The sequence below is a fragment of the Panulirus ornatus genome, chromosome 28 (assembly GCF_036320965.1).
Source record: "Panulirus ornatus isolate Po-2019 chromosome 28, ASM3632096v1, whole genome shotgun sequence".
In the NCBI taxonomy this organism is placed as follows: domain Eukaryota; kingdom Metazoa; phylum Arthropoda; class Malacostraca; order Decapoda; family Palinuridae; genus Panulirus; species Panulirus ornatus.
Window position 1 is genome coordinate 19021191 of NC_092251.1, and position 16723 is coordinate 19037913.

General features: G+C 42.2%; 1 protein-coding gene across 1 annotated transcript; it reads right to left on the reverse strand.

The window, feature by feature from the left end:
• Window positions 1–150: 150 nt before the first annotated feature.
• Window positions 151–8226, reverse strand: LOC139757734 (uncharacterized). Its single transcript, XM_071678486.1, has 5 exons — window positions 7750–8226; window positions 2854–3044; window positions 2573–2717; window positions 2134–2292; window positions 151–1216 (listed from the first exon to the last, which is right to left on the reverse strand). The coding sequence occupies exons 1-4, from the start codon at window positions 7838–7840 to the stop codon at window positions 2138–2140; spliced, it is 582 nt and encodes a 193-aa protein (XP_071534587.1). The 5' UTR covers window positions 7841–8226; the 3' UTR covers window positions 151–1216; window positions 2134–2137.
• Window positions 8227–16723: the final 8497 nt, after the last annotated feature.

Here is a 16723-nt window from a genome sequence, read left to right on the forward strand (position 1 = left end):
AAATCAATAGATCGATGGGTAGATAGATAAATGAATAGATAGATAGACCAAATAACCAAAGAAGAAAAATTATCTTAAACATCTATGGCTTCGCCTATTATGTCATCATCGTTTTATAGATCACCATCAAACAGGAAAGACAAACCAAAGTTCTGGACGAGAATATATTTATTTAGGAAATATATTATGGCAGTTCCCATGTGGGTAAACAGCGAAATATATCATGGCATTTCCCACTTGGGTAAACAACGAAATGTATCATGGCAGTTCCCACGCGGGTGAACAACGAAATATATTATGGCGGTTCCCACCTGGGCAAACAACGAAATATAAATAAAATAGCTAAAAATGCAGTGTTGATAGTCTTTTTATTGTACATGTGTATACACTTTCTTGTGACATTCAAGGAAGTCTAGCATGGAATGTCTCCAGATGGCTACCATCAGTCCTCTGCTCTGTGAGAACAGGTTCACAAGATTTTACATTTTCTCTGCTCGTTTGTGCGTCCTACGTAATGACTAACTATGTCTTTCTAAATACCCTCATCCCGTCTGGGAGGTCATCAATGCGATATTGGCACTGAAGTTTGGCACATTTTACTGTAATGCAGAAATCCAGGGGTGGTGAAGATATGCTGTGTGTCAAGTGAACATCAAAGTATCATTCGCATTGCTAAGACATTTCTCTTCCTGGTAGATATATAGAACTGATCAAACTTCGCTATAATTTCACAAACATATCGGATACATTGGACATAAATGAACAGATTTGTCTCAACTGTTGTGTATCATACGCATCTCTACAAGGAGACCGTAACAAGTTCAAAAGGGTTGTAAATAAGTTGTTTCGATTCCATTGAATAGACTCGAACGCTAGTGTTAGGATCTGGAGTGATTCCTTGTCACTATTATGATATGTCTGAAGAGTATGTAAATAAGAGAACAGAATAACCTGCTGACATAGTAAGTGTAAGGATTATTTCCCTTTTTCTTCTTTGGGGAATTTTGGATAGCGCTTCGTATACTTCCAGTGTCTGTTTATGATGAAATGTTGTAGGCTTCAGGTTCTGTGGACGGCCATGGAAACTGTCTCCTCTGTTGTGCATAGGTTTACATTGCGCCAACAGAGGCCGACGACTCTCACGCAACAGACGCAGGCTCGCCCCCTGATGCTCTTTTCCTTATTTTCGTACATGACGGATAGATTTGAAGGCTTCCTGAAAAGTAAGCCTCCATAAATACATTCAGATGCTAATGGAACATATTCTTTATAGTGATTTACTCGAATGAAATCTATATTTTGTGAGTGAAGCTGCATTTGTTATCTAATCCCATCCTGACCTCACATACATTGTACAAAGCCAGTTTCTCTATGCAAGATCATCTCATATGAGCCATTGTTGATAAACAACTGAATTCCACAGTTTCATGTTCTTGGAGGAGGGACTGAGGTATCAAGTCCACATCGCGCTATACCTGCATAGCAATGGTGTCATCTTCATCCCCAGCCATTGGTGGCCTAGGACAACCTCATCAAGTTTACTCCACTCCACTCCATCAGTGACCCAGGTCAACCCTACCCCTCACCAACACTGCCTCAGGTTTACTTCACCCTCCCTGACTCAGGTCTACTCCGGTCCCCTTCGTCAGTGACCCAGGTCAACCCTACCCCTCACCAACACTGACTCAGGTCTACTCCAGTCCACTCCATCAGTGACCCAGGTCAACCCTACCCCTCACCAACACTGCCTCAGGTTTACTTCACCCTCCCTGACTCAGGTCTACTCCAGTCCCCTTCGTCAGTGACCCAGGTCAACCCTACCCCTTACCAACACTGACTCAGGTCTACTCCAGTCCACTTCATCAGTGACCCAGGTCAACCCTACCCCTCACCAACACTGCCTCAGGTTTACTTCACCCTCCCTGACTCAGGTCTACTCCAGTCCCCTTCGTCAGTGACCCAGGTCAACCCTACCCCTCACCAACACTGACTCAGGTCTACTCCAGTCCACTTCATCAGTGACCCAGGTCAACCCTACCCCACTGGAGTATATCATCCATCAGTAACTGCAACGCTTCGCACTCAGGCCTACCTTACCCCAGAGCAAGCGTCTTTCAGACCTACTCAACTTACCTCTTTACTTCACCAGTTGTTTGTATCTGTGATGCTCGATGACCGCGCACACGGAGGCCAGAAGAGCGATGATGGTAGCAACAATCAGAAGGATGAGAATTAGGAGGAAGTAGTTGTTGCGCTCGTCTGTGGAGGCCATTCCCTTACCGGCAGTCGTGCCTGGGGAGATTATCATAAATATTCTTGTGCTCCTTAAGAGGCAAGCAGAAAAAAAATTGTAACAAAAAACCTTCATTTTAACAAGAACAATCACGTAATTATGGTCACTGACAAACTATAATCCCCGTCAAAGGCAGTGGAGGAGAGGAATGCCTCAAGAAAGTCAATCTTGGTGGGATATCTTGTGGAGGAAATTGCTCGTGGGATCAGAGGAGACTTAAGGCGACGAAGAGGAAAGCTGAGGTGTTGAATCCTCTTGCGTTCCAGGAGCTGGACTTACCGAGGAAAAACTCAGGCTCGCAGAATGACCACATGACCAGCTTGCTGCTGGTGACCCGCACCTCCCTCAGGGGTTGAGACTCATTTGATGACAGCAAAGTGATATCCAGGCTGGGAATCCTCACTTCATGGTGTCCGGACACAAACTGAATGATGACACGTGAGAACAGCCGTTACAAGAAAGTCTTCAGAGTAAAGCTTTTAATCTGACTTTACATCAGTATTGAGAATATCCAACTGGAACAATAACCAAAATCTGAGTCTGTCCAGCGTCGTACTAACCGGTTGATGGATATTGATCTCATGCCACGTCCCTGGGCTGGCCAGGGATACTTCCAGTGGCAGGGAACCTTCGAGGTCGACGATGAAACCCGGGTCTTCGTCCTCATGCCTGACCCAGCCTTGGATAAGCGGCGACTCGCCAAAGGAGAAGAGCCATCCATCAGCGTTCTCCATGTGGAGTATTGTACATCCTGGAGAGAAAGATCGTCACTGATCGTTTCCATAGATTAGTTGATGATGATAACTAACTACAGTTAACACCTCACACACGCCAGAGAGAACGTTACACGAACTTATCTAGAATAACAGTTAGAACGCGAAATGTCGTGTTTGTACTTGTCTAGTGTATATATATATATATATATATATATATATATATATATATATATATATATATATATATATATATATATATATATATATATATATATATATATATATATATATATATATATATATATATATATGCGGGAAATGGAGAATAGTTTGAAAAAAAAAAAAAAAAAAAAAATATATATATATATATATATATATATATATATATATATATATATATATATATATATATATATATATATATATATATATATATATATATATACACGCATACATTCTCTTCATATGTCCAGACAGTTTCAACACATCCTCTTCTGCTTATCAGCTACGCTCTTTCTACAACTACACACCTTTCTTACACTTTCATTACTTGATCAAACCACCTCACACCACATATTGTCCTCAAACATTTCATTTCCAACACATCCACCGTCCTCCGTACAACCCTATCTATAGCCAATGCTTCGTAGCCATGCAATGTTCTTGGAACCACTATTCCTTCAAGCATATCCCTTTTTACTCTCCAAGATAACGTTCTCTCCTTGCACACATTCTTCATATTCTTCATCGCTCCCAGAACCTTCGCCCCCTTCCCCACCCTATGACTCACTTCCTCTTCCATGGTTCCATCCGCTGCTAAGCCCACTCCCAGATATCTAACACACTTCACTTCCTCCAATTTCTCTCCATTCAAGCTTACATCCCAATTAACCTGTGCCTCAACCCTGCTGAACTTAATAACCTTGCTCTTATTCATGTCAATAGTCTCTCTCTCTCTCTCTCTCTCTCTCTCTCTCTCTCTCTCTCTCTCTCTCTCTCTCTCTCTCTCTCTCTCTCTCTCTATGTCATCAATGAGGTGGCCTTGAGAGCTGGTACCATCTCAGCTAACATCAAAAAATAGATGGTGTATTTGGCTTTGATATAGAACATAAACACTATCTTTACAAACGTTCCTTCCTTCATCATGTAATTCACCGCATCTCTTTCAACTGCAGAACGCCCTTACAACTACCCAGACGGTAGCGCCTCCCTGGAGGGTGCATACACACCACCAACACTAACTAAGGGATCCGACACGCTGTAGGAACAGCCGGGAACATATTCAGGGAAACAAGTTAAGGAAGGTTCGAATACTCTGACGCCCAGGACAGCAAGCGTCGAGGGATCAAACATACACCAACAAACAGACAGATAACCTGACATTCTCATAGTGAATAACTGACTTATTGCTATAGTTTTAAGGCCAATGTATAAGACAAATACGCTCTCAAGGAAGGCGTTGAGCCCATGTGTTGCCAAATTCAGGCGCAACAGCTACGTAGATGCAATAACAACCATCAGCGTAGTACGATTGTTAACTATGAACTTCATGGTACTTACTGTAAGACAATGATGATCATGAATTTCATTATCTGATGTTAGTGTATCAATATATTTACTCTCTCTTCATTTACCAGCAGAGACCACATGATCACCACATTTTCATTTGTGTTTAGGAACCAAATGATTACAACCGCCTCATTTGAAGCTAAGACAACATGATTACTCCCAGGCTAGACCCAACATGATTACTCCCAGGCTAGACCCAACATGATTACTCCCAGGCTAGACCCAACATGATTACTCCCAGGCTAGACCCAACATGATTACTCCCAGGCTAGACCCAACATGATTACTCCCAGGCTAGACCCAACATGATTACTCCCAGGCTAGACCCAACATGATTACTCCCAGGCTAGACCCAACATGATTACTCCCAGGCTAGACCCAACATGATTACTCCCAGGCTAGACCCAACATGATTACTCCCAGGCTAGACCCCACATGATTAATTCCACGTTAGACCCAACATGATTACTCCCAGGCTAGACCCAACATGATTACTCCCAGGCTAGACCCCACATGATTAATTCCACGTTAGACCCAACATGATTACTCCCAGGCTAGACCCAACATGATTACTCCCTTCTCTTTTGTCTTTAAGAATTACATGATTACTAGAACTTAACTTGAGGCTTAGGATCATATGATTACAACCTTCATATTTGTTGTTAGAGACCACATGATTACTCCCTCCTCATTATGATTACTACCATCTCATTCATCTGGAAGAACTAAATGATAACTCTCGTCTCATTTGAAATTAGAGAACACCTGATTACTTCTTCTTCATTTGTTTTTAAAAACCACATGATTACACACTTCTCATTTGTCATTAGAGGCCATATTGCCACCTTTCCTCTATCAACCCCGGACACCGTATGATTACTCCCGCTTCATCTCTCGTTACAGACCGTATGATTACTCCCGCTTCATCTCTCGTTACAGACCGTATGATTACTCCCGCTTCATCTCTCGTTACAGACCGTATGATTACTCCCGCTTCATCTCTCGTTAGAGACCGTATGATTACTCCCGCTTCATCTCTCGTTAGAGACCGTATGATTACTCCCGCTTCATCTCTCGTTAGAGACCGTATGTTTACTCCCGCTTCATCTCTCGTTAGAGACCGTATGTTTACTCCCGCTTCATCTCTCGTTAGAGACCGTATGTTTACTCCCGCTTCGTCTCTCGTTAGAGACCGTATGTTTACTCCCGCTTCGTCTCTCGTTAGAGACCGTATGTTTACTCCCGCTTCATCTCTCGTTAGAGACCGTATGTTTACTCCCGCTTCATCTCTCGTTAGAGACCGTATGATTACTCCCGCTTCATCTCTCGTTAGAGACCGTATGTTTACTCCCGCTTCATCTCTCGTTAGAGACCGTATGTTTACTCCCGCCTCATCTCTCGTTAGAGACCGTATGATTACTCCCGCCTCATCTCTCGTTAGAGACCGTATGATTACTCCCGCTTCATCTCTCGTTAGAGACCGTATGTTTACTCCCGCTTCATCTCTCGTGAGAGACCGTATGTTTACTCCCGCTTCATCTCTCATCAGAAACCGTATGATTACTCCCGCTTCATCTCTCGTTAGAGACCGTATGTTTACTCCCGCTTCATCTCTCGTGAGAGACCGTATGTTTACTCCCGCTTCATCTCTCATCAGAAACCGTATGATTACTCCCCTCTTATGTGCTGTAGAAACCACATGATTACTCTCTTCATATATAGTAATACAGAGACTGCTGATTACTCACTTCAGATTCGGTATTACAAAGACCGCAGGATTACTCTCTCTAGGTCAGGTATTATAGAGACCACAGGATTACTCTCCTCATTTGTCAGTGGAGACCTTATGATCACTCCCTTTCTCATTAGTCGTAATAGCAATCTCATGATTACTCACTTCTCAATGATGCTATGTACCATGATTACTCACTTATCAATGATGCTATGTACCATGATTACTCACTTATCAATGATGCTATGTACCATGATTACTCACTTCTCAATGATGCTATGTACCATGATTACTCACTTCTCAATGATGCTATGTACCATGATTACTCACTTCTCAATGATGCTATGTACCATGATTACTCACTTATCAATGATGCTATGTACCATGATTACTCACTTCTCAGTGATGCTATGTACCATGATTACTCACTTCTCAATGATGCTATGTACCATGATTACTCACTTATCAATGATGCTATGTACCATGATTACTCACTTCTCAATGATGCTATGTACCATGATTACTCACTTATCAATGATGCTATGTACCATGATTACTCACTTCTCAGTGATGCTATGTACCATGATTACTCACTTCTCAATGATGCTATGTACCATGATTACTCACTTCTCAATGATGCTATGTACCATGATTACTCACTTCTCAATGATGCTATGTACCATGATTACTCACTCCTCAGTGATGCTATGTACCATGATTACTCACTTCTCAATGATGCTATGTACCATGATTACTCACTTCTCAATGATGCTATGTACCATGATTACTCACTTCTCAATGATGCTATGTACCATGATTACTCACTTATCAATGATGCTATGTACCATGATTACTCACTCCTCAGTGATGCTATGTACCATGATTACTCACTTCTCAGTGATGCTATGTACCATGATTACTCACTTCTCAATGATGCTATGTACCATGATTACTCACTCCTCAGTGATGCTATGTACCATGATTACTCACTTCTCAATGATGCTATGTACCATGATTACTCACTTCTCAATGATGCTATGTACCATGATTACTCACTTCTCAGTGATGCTATGTACCATGATTACTCACTCCTCAGTGATGCTATGTACCATGATTACTCACTTCTCAATGATGCTATGTACCATGATTACTCACTTCTCAATGATGCTATGTACCATGATTACTCACTTCTCAGTGATGCTATGTACCATGATTACTCACTTCTCAATGATGCTATGTACCATGATTACTCACTTCTCAGTGATGCTATGTACCATGATTACTCACTTATCAATGATGCTATGTACCATGATTACTCACTTCTCAGTGATGCTATGTACCATGATTACTCACTTCTCAATGATGCTATGTACCATGATTACTCACTTCTCAGTGATGCTATGTACAACACCAGACAGGAAACTGTAGATAATTCTTACGCCTGAGTTGGTGAGGTTGTTTGTTGGAGGCGAATGTGCCCAGAGGCTGCAGGAGGAGCAGCAGCCATATCATGCTGGTGAGGGTCTCCATCACACCTACGCCTGAAGCCTATACTTTCTCCAACAGTGCGCCTGAAGCCTGTACTTTCTCCAACACTGCTCCTGAAGCCTGTACTTTCTCCAACACTGCGTCTGAAGCCTGTACTTTCTCCAACACTGCGTCTGAAGCCTGTAATTTCTCCAACAGTGCGCCTGATGTCTGTACTTTCTCTAATACTTCGCCTGAAGCCTATACTTTCTCCAACACTGCGCCCGAAGCCTGTACTTTCTCCAACAGTGCGCCCGAAGCCTGTACTTTCTCCAACACTGCGTCTGAGGCGTACACTCTCTCCAGCACTGCCTCTAGTAGTTCCACATCCAGTAGTGGCGAAGACCAGAGAGGTACTGTCCTCCTCCTGCTCCTTGCCGTCCAGTGAGCCAACTTCAGCATATCCGCTGACGCTGAGTCACCCTGTGACGCAGAGGAGTCGCTTGTCTTGTGACGGTCAAGATCTTCCCGCGAAGAGGGGCGGGAGGAGTGGGAGGGGAAATCCTCCCGTCTTGCATGAACACTTCTGAAATCAGTAGCAGATGAGAGAGAGAGAGAGAGAGAGAGAGAGAGAGAGAGAGAGAGAGAGAGAGAGAGAGAGAGAGAGAGAGAGAGAGAGAGAGAGAGAGAGAGAGAAGAATGTGTGGAAAAAATAGCTCACTCTTCGGGAGGGCAAAGGTGGATATGTTTAGGAGCACAGCGGTCTCGAGGGTGTTGCATAGACGCTTGGCCTGGGCTAGAGATGAGGATGTGCAGGAGAAGGAGAAAGTATTGGCAGTGAAATGTCTGAGGATAATCTGTGATGTGAGGAGTGCTGGTCTTAACCAAGGCGCTCACCATCTTTTTCTCTTTTCATCACTCCATTTTTCCATGACTTTCTCACACCACACACTTGACCCGTCACTCACTCAATGTCTTCACGTCTTATGCCTGTTCCCACCTCTCCATATGCTCACTTCCCCGATATTCTCATGTGTTCAATTATTTTTCTTAAACTATTAACACTTTCCAATGCATTTTCTCATTCTCCCTGAAGTTTGCTGTTTTTCCACTTATTTCAACTCTCATTTGATCTCTTTTTCACCCCCTGCGCCTCCGTCTTCACTTTCTCCCACTTTTTCATGTACTTCTTTTAGTCATTCGCACTTCTCTGTAGATACCGCCCATACACCTCTCTTTTGTCTTTCACCAATAACCTTTCCTCGTCATCCACCACTCACTAACCTTTCTCACTTGCACACCTCTCTCCTTCTTATTGCCAAACACTTCTTTCGCATTTATCAACGGTGCTTCCACAAGCACCTCCTATTCCTCATCCACCCAACTTTGATTTCTTCTCATATCTTGCTTCTCTACACTTGATCTCTCTTGTTATTTCTTCACACAAGCCTCCTCTCTAAGTGACTTATAGTTATCCTAAGACTCCTTTTTGAGAAAGTGTCCCCACGTTACCCAGGATCTCTTTACAAGCCTTCTATAGTTTTACGAGCAAATCATAATCATTATCCTATGCAGATTCATAATCATTTTAAGTCTGAATTGCATCATATATGCAATATAACTTTATTGTTTAAGTAGGTACAAAAGTAAGTGAAATTCTGTATGATACTTATATATCCCTGGGGATAGGGAAGAAAGAATACTTCATACGCATTCCCCGCGTGTTGTAAAAAGCTACTAAAGGGGACGGAAGCGGGGGAGCTGGAAACCCTCCCCTCCTTGTATTTCAATTCTTAAAAGGGGAAACAAAAGAAGGAGTCAAACGGGGTGTGCTCATCCCCCTGGAAGGCTCAGATTGGGGTGCCTGAATGTGTGTAGATGTAACCAAGATGAGAAGAAAGGAGAGATAGGTAGTATGTTTGAGGAAAGAATCCAGGATGTTTTGGCTCTGAGCGAAACGAAGCTCAAAGGTATAGGGAAAGAATGATTGGGGAAAGTCTTGGGAGTAAAGTCAGGGGTTGGTGAGAGGACAAGAGCTAAGAAAGGAGTAGCACCACTCCTGAAGCAGGAGTTGTGGGAGGATGTGATTGGATGTTAGGAAGAAAATTCTAGATTGATGTGGGTAAAACTGAAAGTGGATGGAGAGAGATAGGTGATTATTGGTGCTTATGCACCTGGTCATGAGAAGAAAGATCATAAGAGGCAAGTGTATTGGGAGTATCTGAGTGAGTGTGTCAGTAGCTTTTATGCACGAGCCGAGTTTTGGTGATGGGTGATTTAAATGCGTAGTTGAGCAATGTGGCAGTTGAGGGTATAATTGGTGTACGTGGGGTATTCGGTGTTGTGAATGAAATGGTGAAGAGCTTGTGGATTTGTGTGCTGATAAAAGGACTGGTGACTGGGAATTCCTAGTTTAAAAAAAAAGATATATATATATATATATATATATATATATATATATATATATATATATATATATATATATATATATATATATATATATATATATATATATATATATATATAAGTATACGTATGTGAGTAGGAGAGATGGTCAAAGGGCATTATTGGATTACGTATTAATTGATAGGCGCGTAAAAGAGAGACTTTTGGATGTAAATGTGCTGAGAGGGGCAGCTGGAGGGATGTCTAATCACTACCTTGTGGAGGCGAAGGGGAAGATTTGCAAAGGTTTTCAAAAATGAAGAGAGAAGGTTGGGCTGAACAGAGTGGTGAGAGCAAGTGAGAATGGAAAGGAGACTTGTGTAAGGAAGTACAAGGAGAGGTTGAAAGTAGAATGGCAAAAGGTGAGAGCTAATGACATGAGGGGAGTGGGGGAGGAATGGGATGTATTTAACAAAACAATGATGGCATGTGGAAAGACGCATGTAGCATGAAAAAGGTGGAAAGTGGTTAGATCAGAAAGGATAGTGAGTGGTGGGATGAAGTATTGTTGTTAGTGAAAGAGAAAATAGAGGCGTTTGCACGACACTTGCAGGAAAAGTGTGCAAATGATTGGGAGTTGTATAAAAGTAAGCGGCAGGTCAAGAGAAAGGTGCAAGAATTGAAAAAGAGGGCAAATGGGAGTTGGGGTGAGAGAGTATCATAAAATTTCAGGGAGCATGAAAAGATGTTTTGGAAGGAGGTAAATAGCGCGCGTAGGACATGAGAACAAATGGGAACATCGGTGAAGGAGGCAAGTAGGGAAGTCATAACATGTAGTGATGAAGTGAGGAGATGGAGTGAGTATTTTGAAGGTTTGTTGAATGTATTTGATGATAAAGTGGCAGATATAGGATATTTTGGTCGGGGTGGTGTGTGAAGTGAGATGTTCAGGGAGAATGGTTTGGTTAAGAGAGAAGAGGTAGTGAGAGCTTTGCGGAAGATGAAAGCCGGCAAGGCGGCGGGTTTGAATGGTATTGCAGTAGAATCTATTAAGAAAGGAGTTGACTGTGTTGCTGACTGGTTGGTGAGGATATTCATTATATGCATGGATCATGATGAAGTGCCTGAGGATTGGCGGAATGCGTTCATAGTGCCATTGTACAAAGGCAAAGGGGATAAGAGTGAGTGCTCAAATTACAGAGGAATAAGTTTGTTGAGTATCCCTGAGAAATCATATGGGAGGATATTGATTGAGAGGGTGAAAGCATGTACAGAGCATCAGATTGGGGAAGAGCAGTGTGGTTTCAGAAGCGGTAGAGGATGTATGGATCAGGTGTTTGCTTTGAAGAATGTATGTGAGAAATACTTAGAACACAGATGGATTTGTATGTAGCATTTAAGGATCTGGAGCAGGCATATGGTAGGGACGATAAAGATGCTCTGTGGAAGGTCTTTAGAGTATATGGTGTGGGTGGTAGGTTGCTGGAAGCAGTGAAAAGTTTTTTTTTATAGAGGATATAAGGCATGTGTACGAGTAGGAAGAAAGGAGGGTGATTGGTTTCCAGTGAATGTCGGTTTTCGGCAGGGGTGTGAACGTTATCCCGGAGAGCAAAAATGGGTATGTTTGAAGGAATAGTGGTTCCAACAATATTATATGGTTGCGAGGCATGGGCTATAGATGGGGTTGTGCGGAGGAGGGTGGATGTGTTGGAAATGAAATGTTTGCGGATAATATGTGGTGTGAGGTCGTTTGATCGAGTATGTAATGAAAGGGTAAGAGAGATGTGTGGTAATAAAAATAGTGGTTGAGAGAGCAGAAGAGGGTGCTTTGAAATGGTTTGTCACATGTAGAGAATGAGTGAGGAGAGATTGATAAAGAAGGATATATGCGTCAGAGGTGGAGGGAACGAGGAGAAGTGGGAGACCAAATTGGAGGTGGAAGGATGGAGTGAAAAAGATTTTGAGCAATCGGGGCCTAAACATACAGGAGGGTGAACGGCGTGCAAGGAATAGAGTGAATTGGAACGATATGGTATACCGGGGTCGACGTGCTGTCAATGGATTGAACCAGGGCACGGAAAGGTCTGAAGGGCCTGGATGTGAAAAGGGAGCTGTGGTTTCGATGCATCACACATGACAGCTAGAGACTGAGTGTGAACGAATGTGACCTTTTTTGTCTGTTTCTGGCGCTACTTCGTTGGAGGGAAGGAGGGGGATGCTGTTTCATGTAAAGCGGGGTGGCGACGAAATGGATGAAGGCAGCAAGCATGGATATATATATATATATATATATATATATATATATATATATATATATATATATATATATATATATATATATTTTTTTTTTTTTTTTTTTTTTTTTTAATTTTCCAAAAGAGGGAACAGAGAAGGGGCCCAGGTGAGGATATTCCCTCAAGGGCCCAGTCCTCTGTTCTCAACGCTACCTCGCTAATGCGGGAAATGGCGAATAGTATGAAAAAAAAAAATATATATATATATATATATATATATATATATATATATATATATATATATATATATATATATATATATATATATATACTGTGATTAGTGACTTGTTCAAGGTTGCATACCACGATACCTAACTTGAAAAAGACTAGTCAGTTTAGTTGGGCTTTTCCCCAGTACGTGAAGCTCAACCATCGACGACATCTTCCTCTTGCTGCTGCTGCTGCTGAAAGCCATACTGATTATAAAGGCCATCGGCAGATTCTCTAGCATCTCTAGGCAAGGAGGCGACGTGTCACTGACTCTCACGAGTCGGGGAGAGAGTTAGGTGCAGGGGTTTTGCCTGCCAGAGACAGACACGGATCTCAGTCCTGGCTGAGCAGTCACAGTGGCAAACAGTAGCGCTGCCATCTAACACTCCGGCACCTCGTAGTGAGCGGAGGTGGAATCCAAGCTCATTTGATCAAGGCTGCAAAGGATCAGATAGGCAGGTCGTGTAAGGTCTTGGTGTCATGGTGTCAATAGTAATCACATCTCTGACTACGAGATTGATATACAAATATGTCCCGCGATCCAGCACCTGTAGTGGTAATAATCCTATGGGGTAATGAGAGTCTATTCCATGATGACTGTGTTCTCCCTCACACCCCCACAGTGGGATCATGTCCCATCCTTTTAGGCCTGAACCTCCCGGCAGAGCGTCAACCCAGCGGTGCTAGAAGATCAGTGGACTGGCCCGTACTAAAGACACATACGACGGTCGGTTAACATTGCTAAGGTGACGAAGCTTCGCATTGTCGTATTCAAGAACGTGGTAATGTGACGCTGGTCGACGCTGATTGGCTGGCTGGTGTGACTATGCGATGAGGCATTAGGACGGAAAATGATCGTTAACAATGACATATTTCATCTCTTAAATGATTATCTATGTATTAAACGCATCCGAAAATCGTTAACAATTGCATATTTTATCTCTTAAATGACTATTTATCTATTAAACGCATCCATAAATATCATTATCTTATGCTAAAGAGATGGGAATTCCAAATAAAAGTTACAGGAAAATATTGTTTTCAAGACTGTCCGCTACTTGACAATATAGTCTTTCGTAAGACATCAAAGAATATATAACATAACATCAGTCTCGGAAAAAATATCATCTCTTACGAAAGCCATCTTGGTAGTCGTGGACGGCGTCCAAACTCACAAGCTGCTGCACTGTGACCCTCACGTGCTTCCTGCTTCCTTCTCATGACTGTGGTTCAGTATTCACAAGGTCATCGGAAGTCATCATTCCGGTGCAAGGTGGAGATGGCTGCATCTTGTTCTTGAAGACGAAGTGAACCGGAGTCACCCAAGTATGAATTAGGACGCAGCCATCACCAGGTCAGGGTCGACGTGTGTGGTCCAGATGGCGGGGCGTCGTCCATACACACTAACCAATTCAAATGAGCCTAACAGTCGCCTGGCAACGATCCACTAAAAAAAAAAAACCCACGTAGTTTATGGTTAAAGATAATCACTATTTCGTCACCTTTTACCCCTGTGGTGTTCCCGCCTCACACACACACCAAAGGGGCGGCGTAGCCAATGACCTCGTTAAGCCACCGTAGCGACCCGAACCACTTCACCCATGGACCAGACTCCACCACACACACGTCCGACTCGCACTGTGACCCAGGGTCAGACGTCGAGGTAATCTGGCGGACGAAGTTAGCTCCTAACGCGTTCTTAGCTTCAGCTTAATCACTCCATCCACCACAGCGCCTGGCGTAGTGTGGCTTAAGACACTGAAGGAACGCGACAAACGAGAGGATATAGTCATGCAAATGGATGTGTGCATGAGACAAGTTACAATAATAGTCTTTTCTAACGTCTTTATTTGGACCGGTTATGAGTACGCACTTTACGCCATACGCAGTTGGCTGAACGAAACATTATCGACTTTGTTACTGACGAAATCTAATGAAACATACAATTGAAACTGAGATCACTTAACGATGACCACTCCCTGTCCTTCCTCTCTGTAGGCGCATATTCCCCTGACCATCTGAGATAAATGACTCAGTGATTCGGATCCTGAAAGAGAAAACAAGATTTACATTGTCTTTGAATGTTTTCAGTGATATTTGGAGCGAGCGACTGTTTCCAGATGCCATGTCGCTTCGCTCATTTCATTACATTCTGTATAGATTCAGTGGCTTGTGTGAACCACTTGGTTATGACAAGTCATGGGTAGAACAGTACACAAGTTTTTATTTTTTTTTCGTAGGGTCAAGATATCTGTCAAATGACCATCGGCATAGCTTCAGAATGTACTGAAGTCAAGTGGGTCATTCGGTAAATTTAGAAAATATTGTTCTACGTTCGTCATTATGAATAAAACTGTATTTTCCTCGATAGCGAAAAAGTTTATGGCGTGGTTTTGCGAAAGAGACTCCTGGTGGAACTGTATGTTTTAGGGTTGAAAGAAATCTTGTTAGTTTTCACAAGAGAAAAATCGATGGCAAAAGTTTTCCCGAAAGATTTTCGACAAAAGAAAAACAACGTATCTTCAGGCATCTCTATACAGGAGGATGGAGTCTCATGTCACCACTATCTTTCCCCAGAAACGTTAGATATTCGCTGATCTCAAACTCCTCCACTAGTGCATAAGGACTTAGGTTATCGTTAGAGCAAAAACAAAATATTGTCGATATGGAGTCTACTTAAGATATCTAATACAGTTTCAAAACCAACTTAGAATTTCAAGATTACTTATTGACAGAAGACGTAATTGGAAAAGAGATTTTGATCACGTTAACAAATGCCTCACGATACTTATTCAGTGAGAAAAACATCTTAAGTTATTGAGTGCGGACGGAAATCAATATTGTTGGTGTAGAAGTTGTTTCGTCAGGTACAAAATGGACAATGGCTCACAGATATACATATACCTTAGCGATCTCATCCTCAGGAGGCTAGATGTGAACCTGGACTGATGTGTACTAGTGAGCAGTGCAACCCACACATGTACGAAGACCGCTAGAGTGGTAGCTGCACCAAGGGCGTCCTCCATTCTGACCAAGGTAGGAACATAACCTTTCATTTACGGTTGTTAAGACGTCCAGGAGGAAGATGAAGAGTTACCCCATATGTCATCGACTCTGATTTACTGCAAAGGGTTTACGAATGTAGTGTGAACTTCAGCTTGTCGTTTAAAACGGAGAGAGGCACAACTTTGGGAGTGGCACCATTAATGGCCACTCGTCTGATGCCTCAATAATCGAGAGATGATTAACTTTGCGATTAACAAAATGTCTGAATTTTACGTAATTATTTCCTACTGGCATATTTATATCTACGATGGTCTTTAACGTAAAATCAGAGAAATCTATGTAGTACGAATGTATAGGTTTTTTACGTAATTATTTCCTATTTGCATATTTATATCTACGATGGTCTTTAATGTTAGATCAGAGAAATTATGTAGTACAAATGTGTATAATGTTTGTAAATACAAAAATCTAACTTGATATCGTTACGCTTAGGAATGTAAGTAAAGACTTGCCATTTTCAATTACCTCCGTACAATTAACATGTAGACAGAATGTAAATATCTTAGTTAACAAATCGTGAATACAAAGTGAGTTGTGGATATAATTGTTTCGTCATGGCGGAAGCACTCGACTGCCTTTCCCACCTGAGTAAATACAAAAGTAACAGTCAGACACGACAGCTCAGGGCTGTGTGGCGAAGAGAGAGAATGCCATTAATATCGTGGAAGAATTCTCTCCTTTTATGACGATAATTCAGGAAGTTTTACACAGAACCTTTCCATCCCAGATGACATTTGTAACAAGACTAGGTTAGCAGGCCAGAGGCATCGTAGCTGAATGTAAACAACATTACTTAATGATTCTGTTTTATCCAGTCCACTTTCTCAATACTAATGAACTTGGATTGTGATAAATTCATGGATTTTATGGTGCCATTCAATATATAACATACACAGTGGCATGTTCATGTATTCAGGAGATAGACTGATCATACAGGAAGCCTACGACAGGAGTGCGACATTCATGAATAGATTAGACTCCTAGTGTTTAC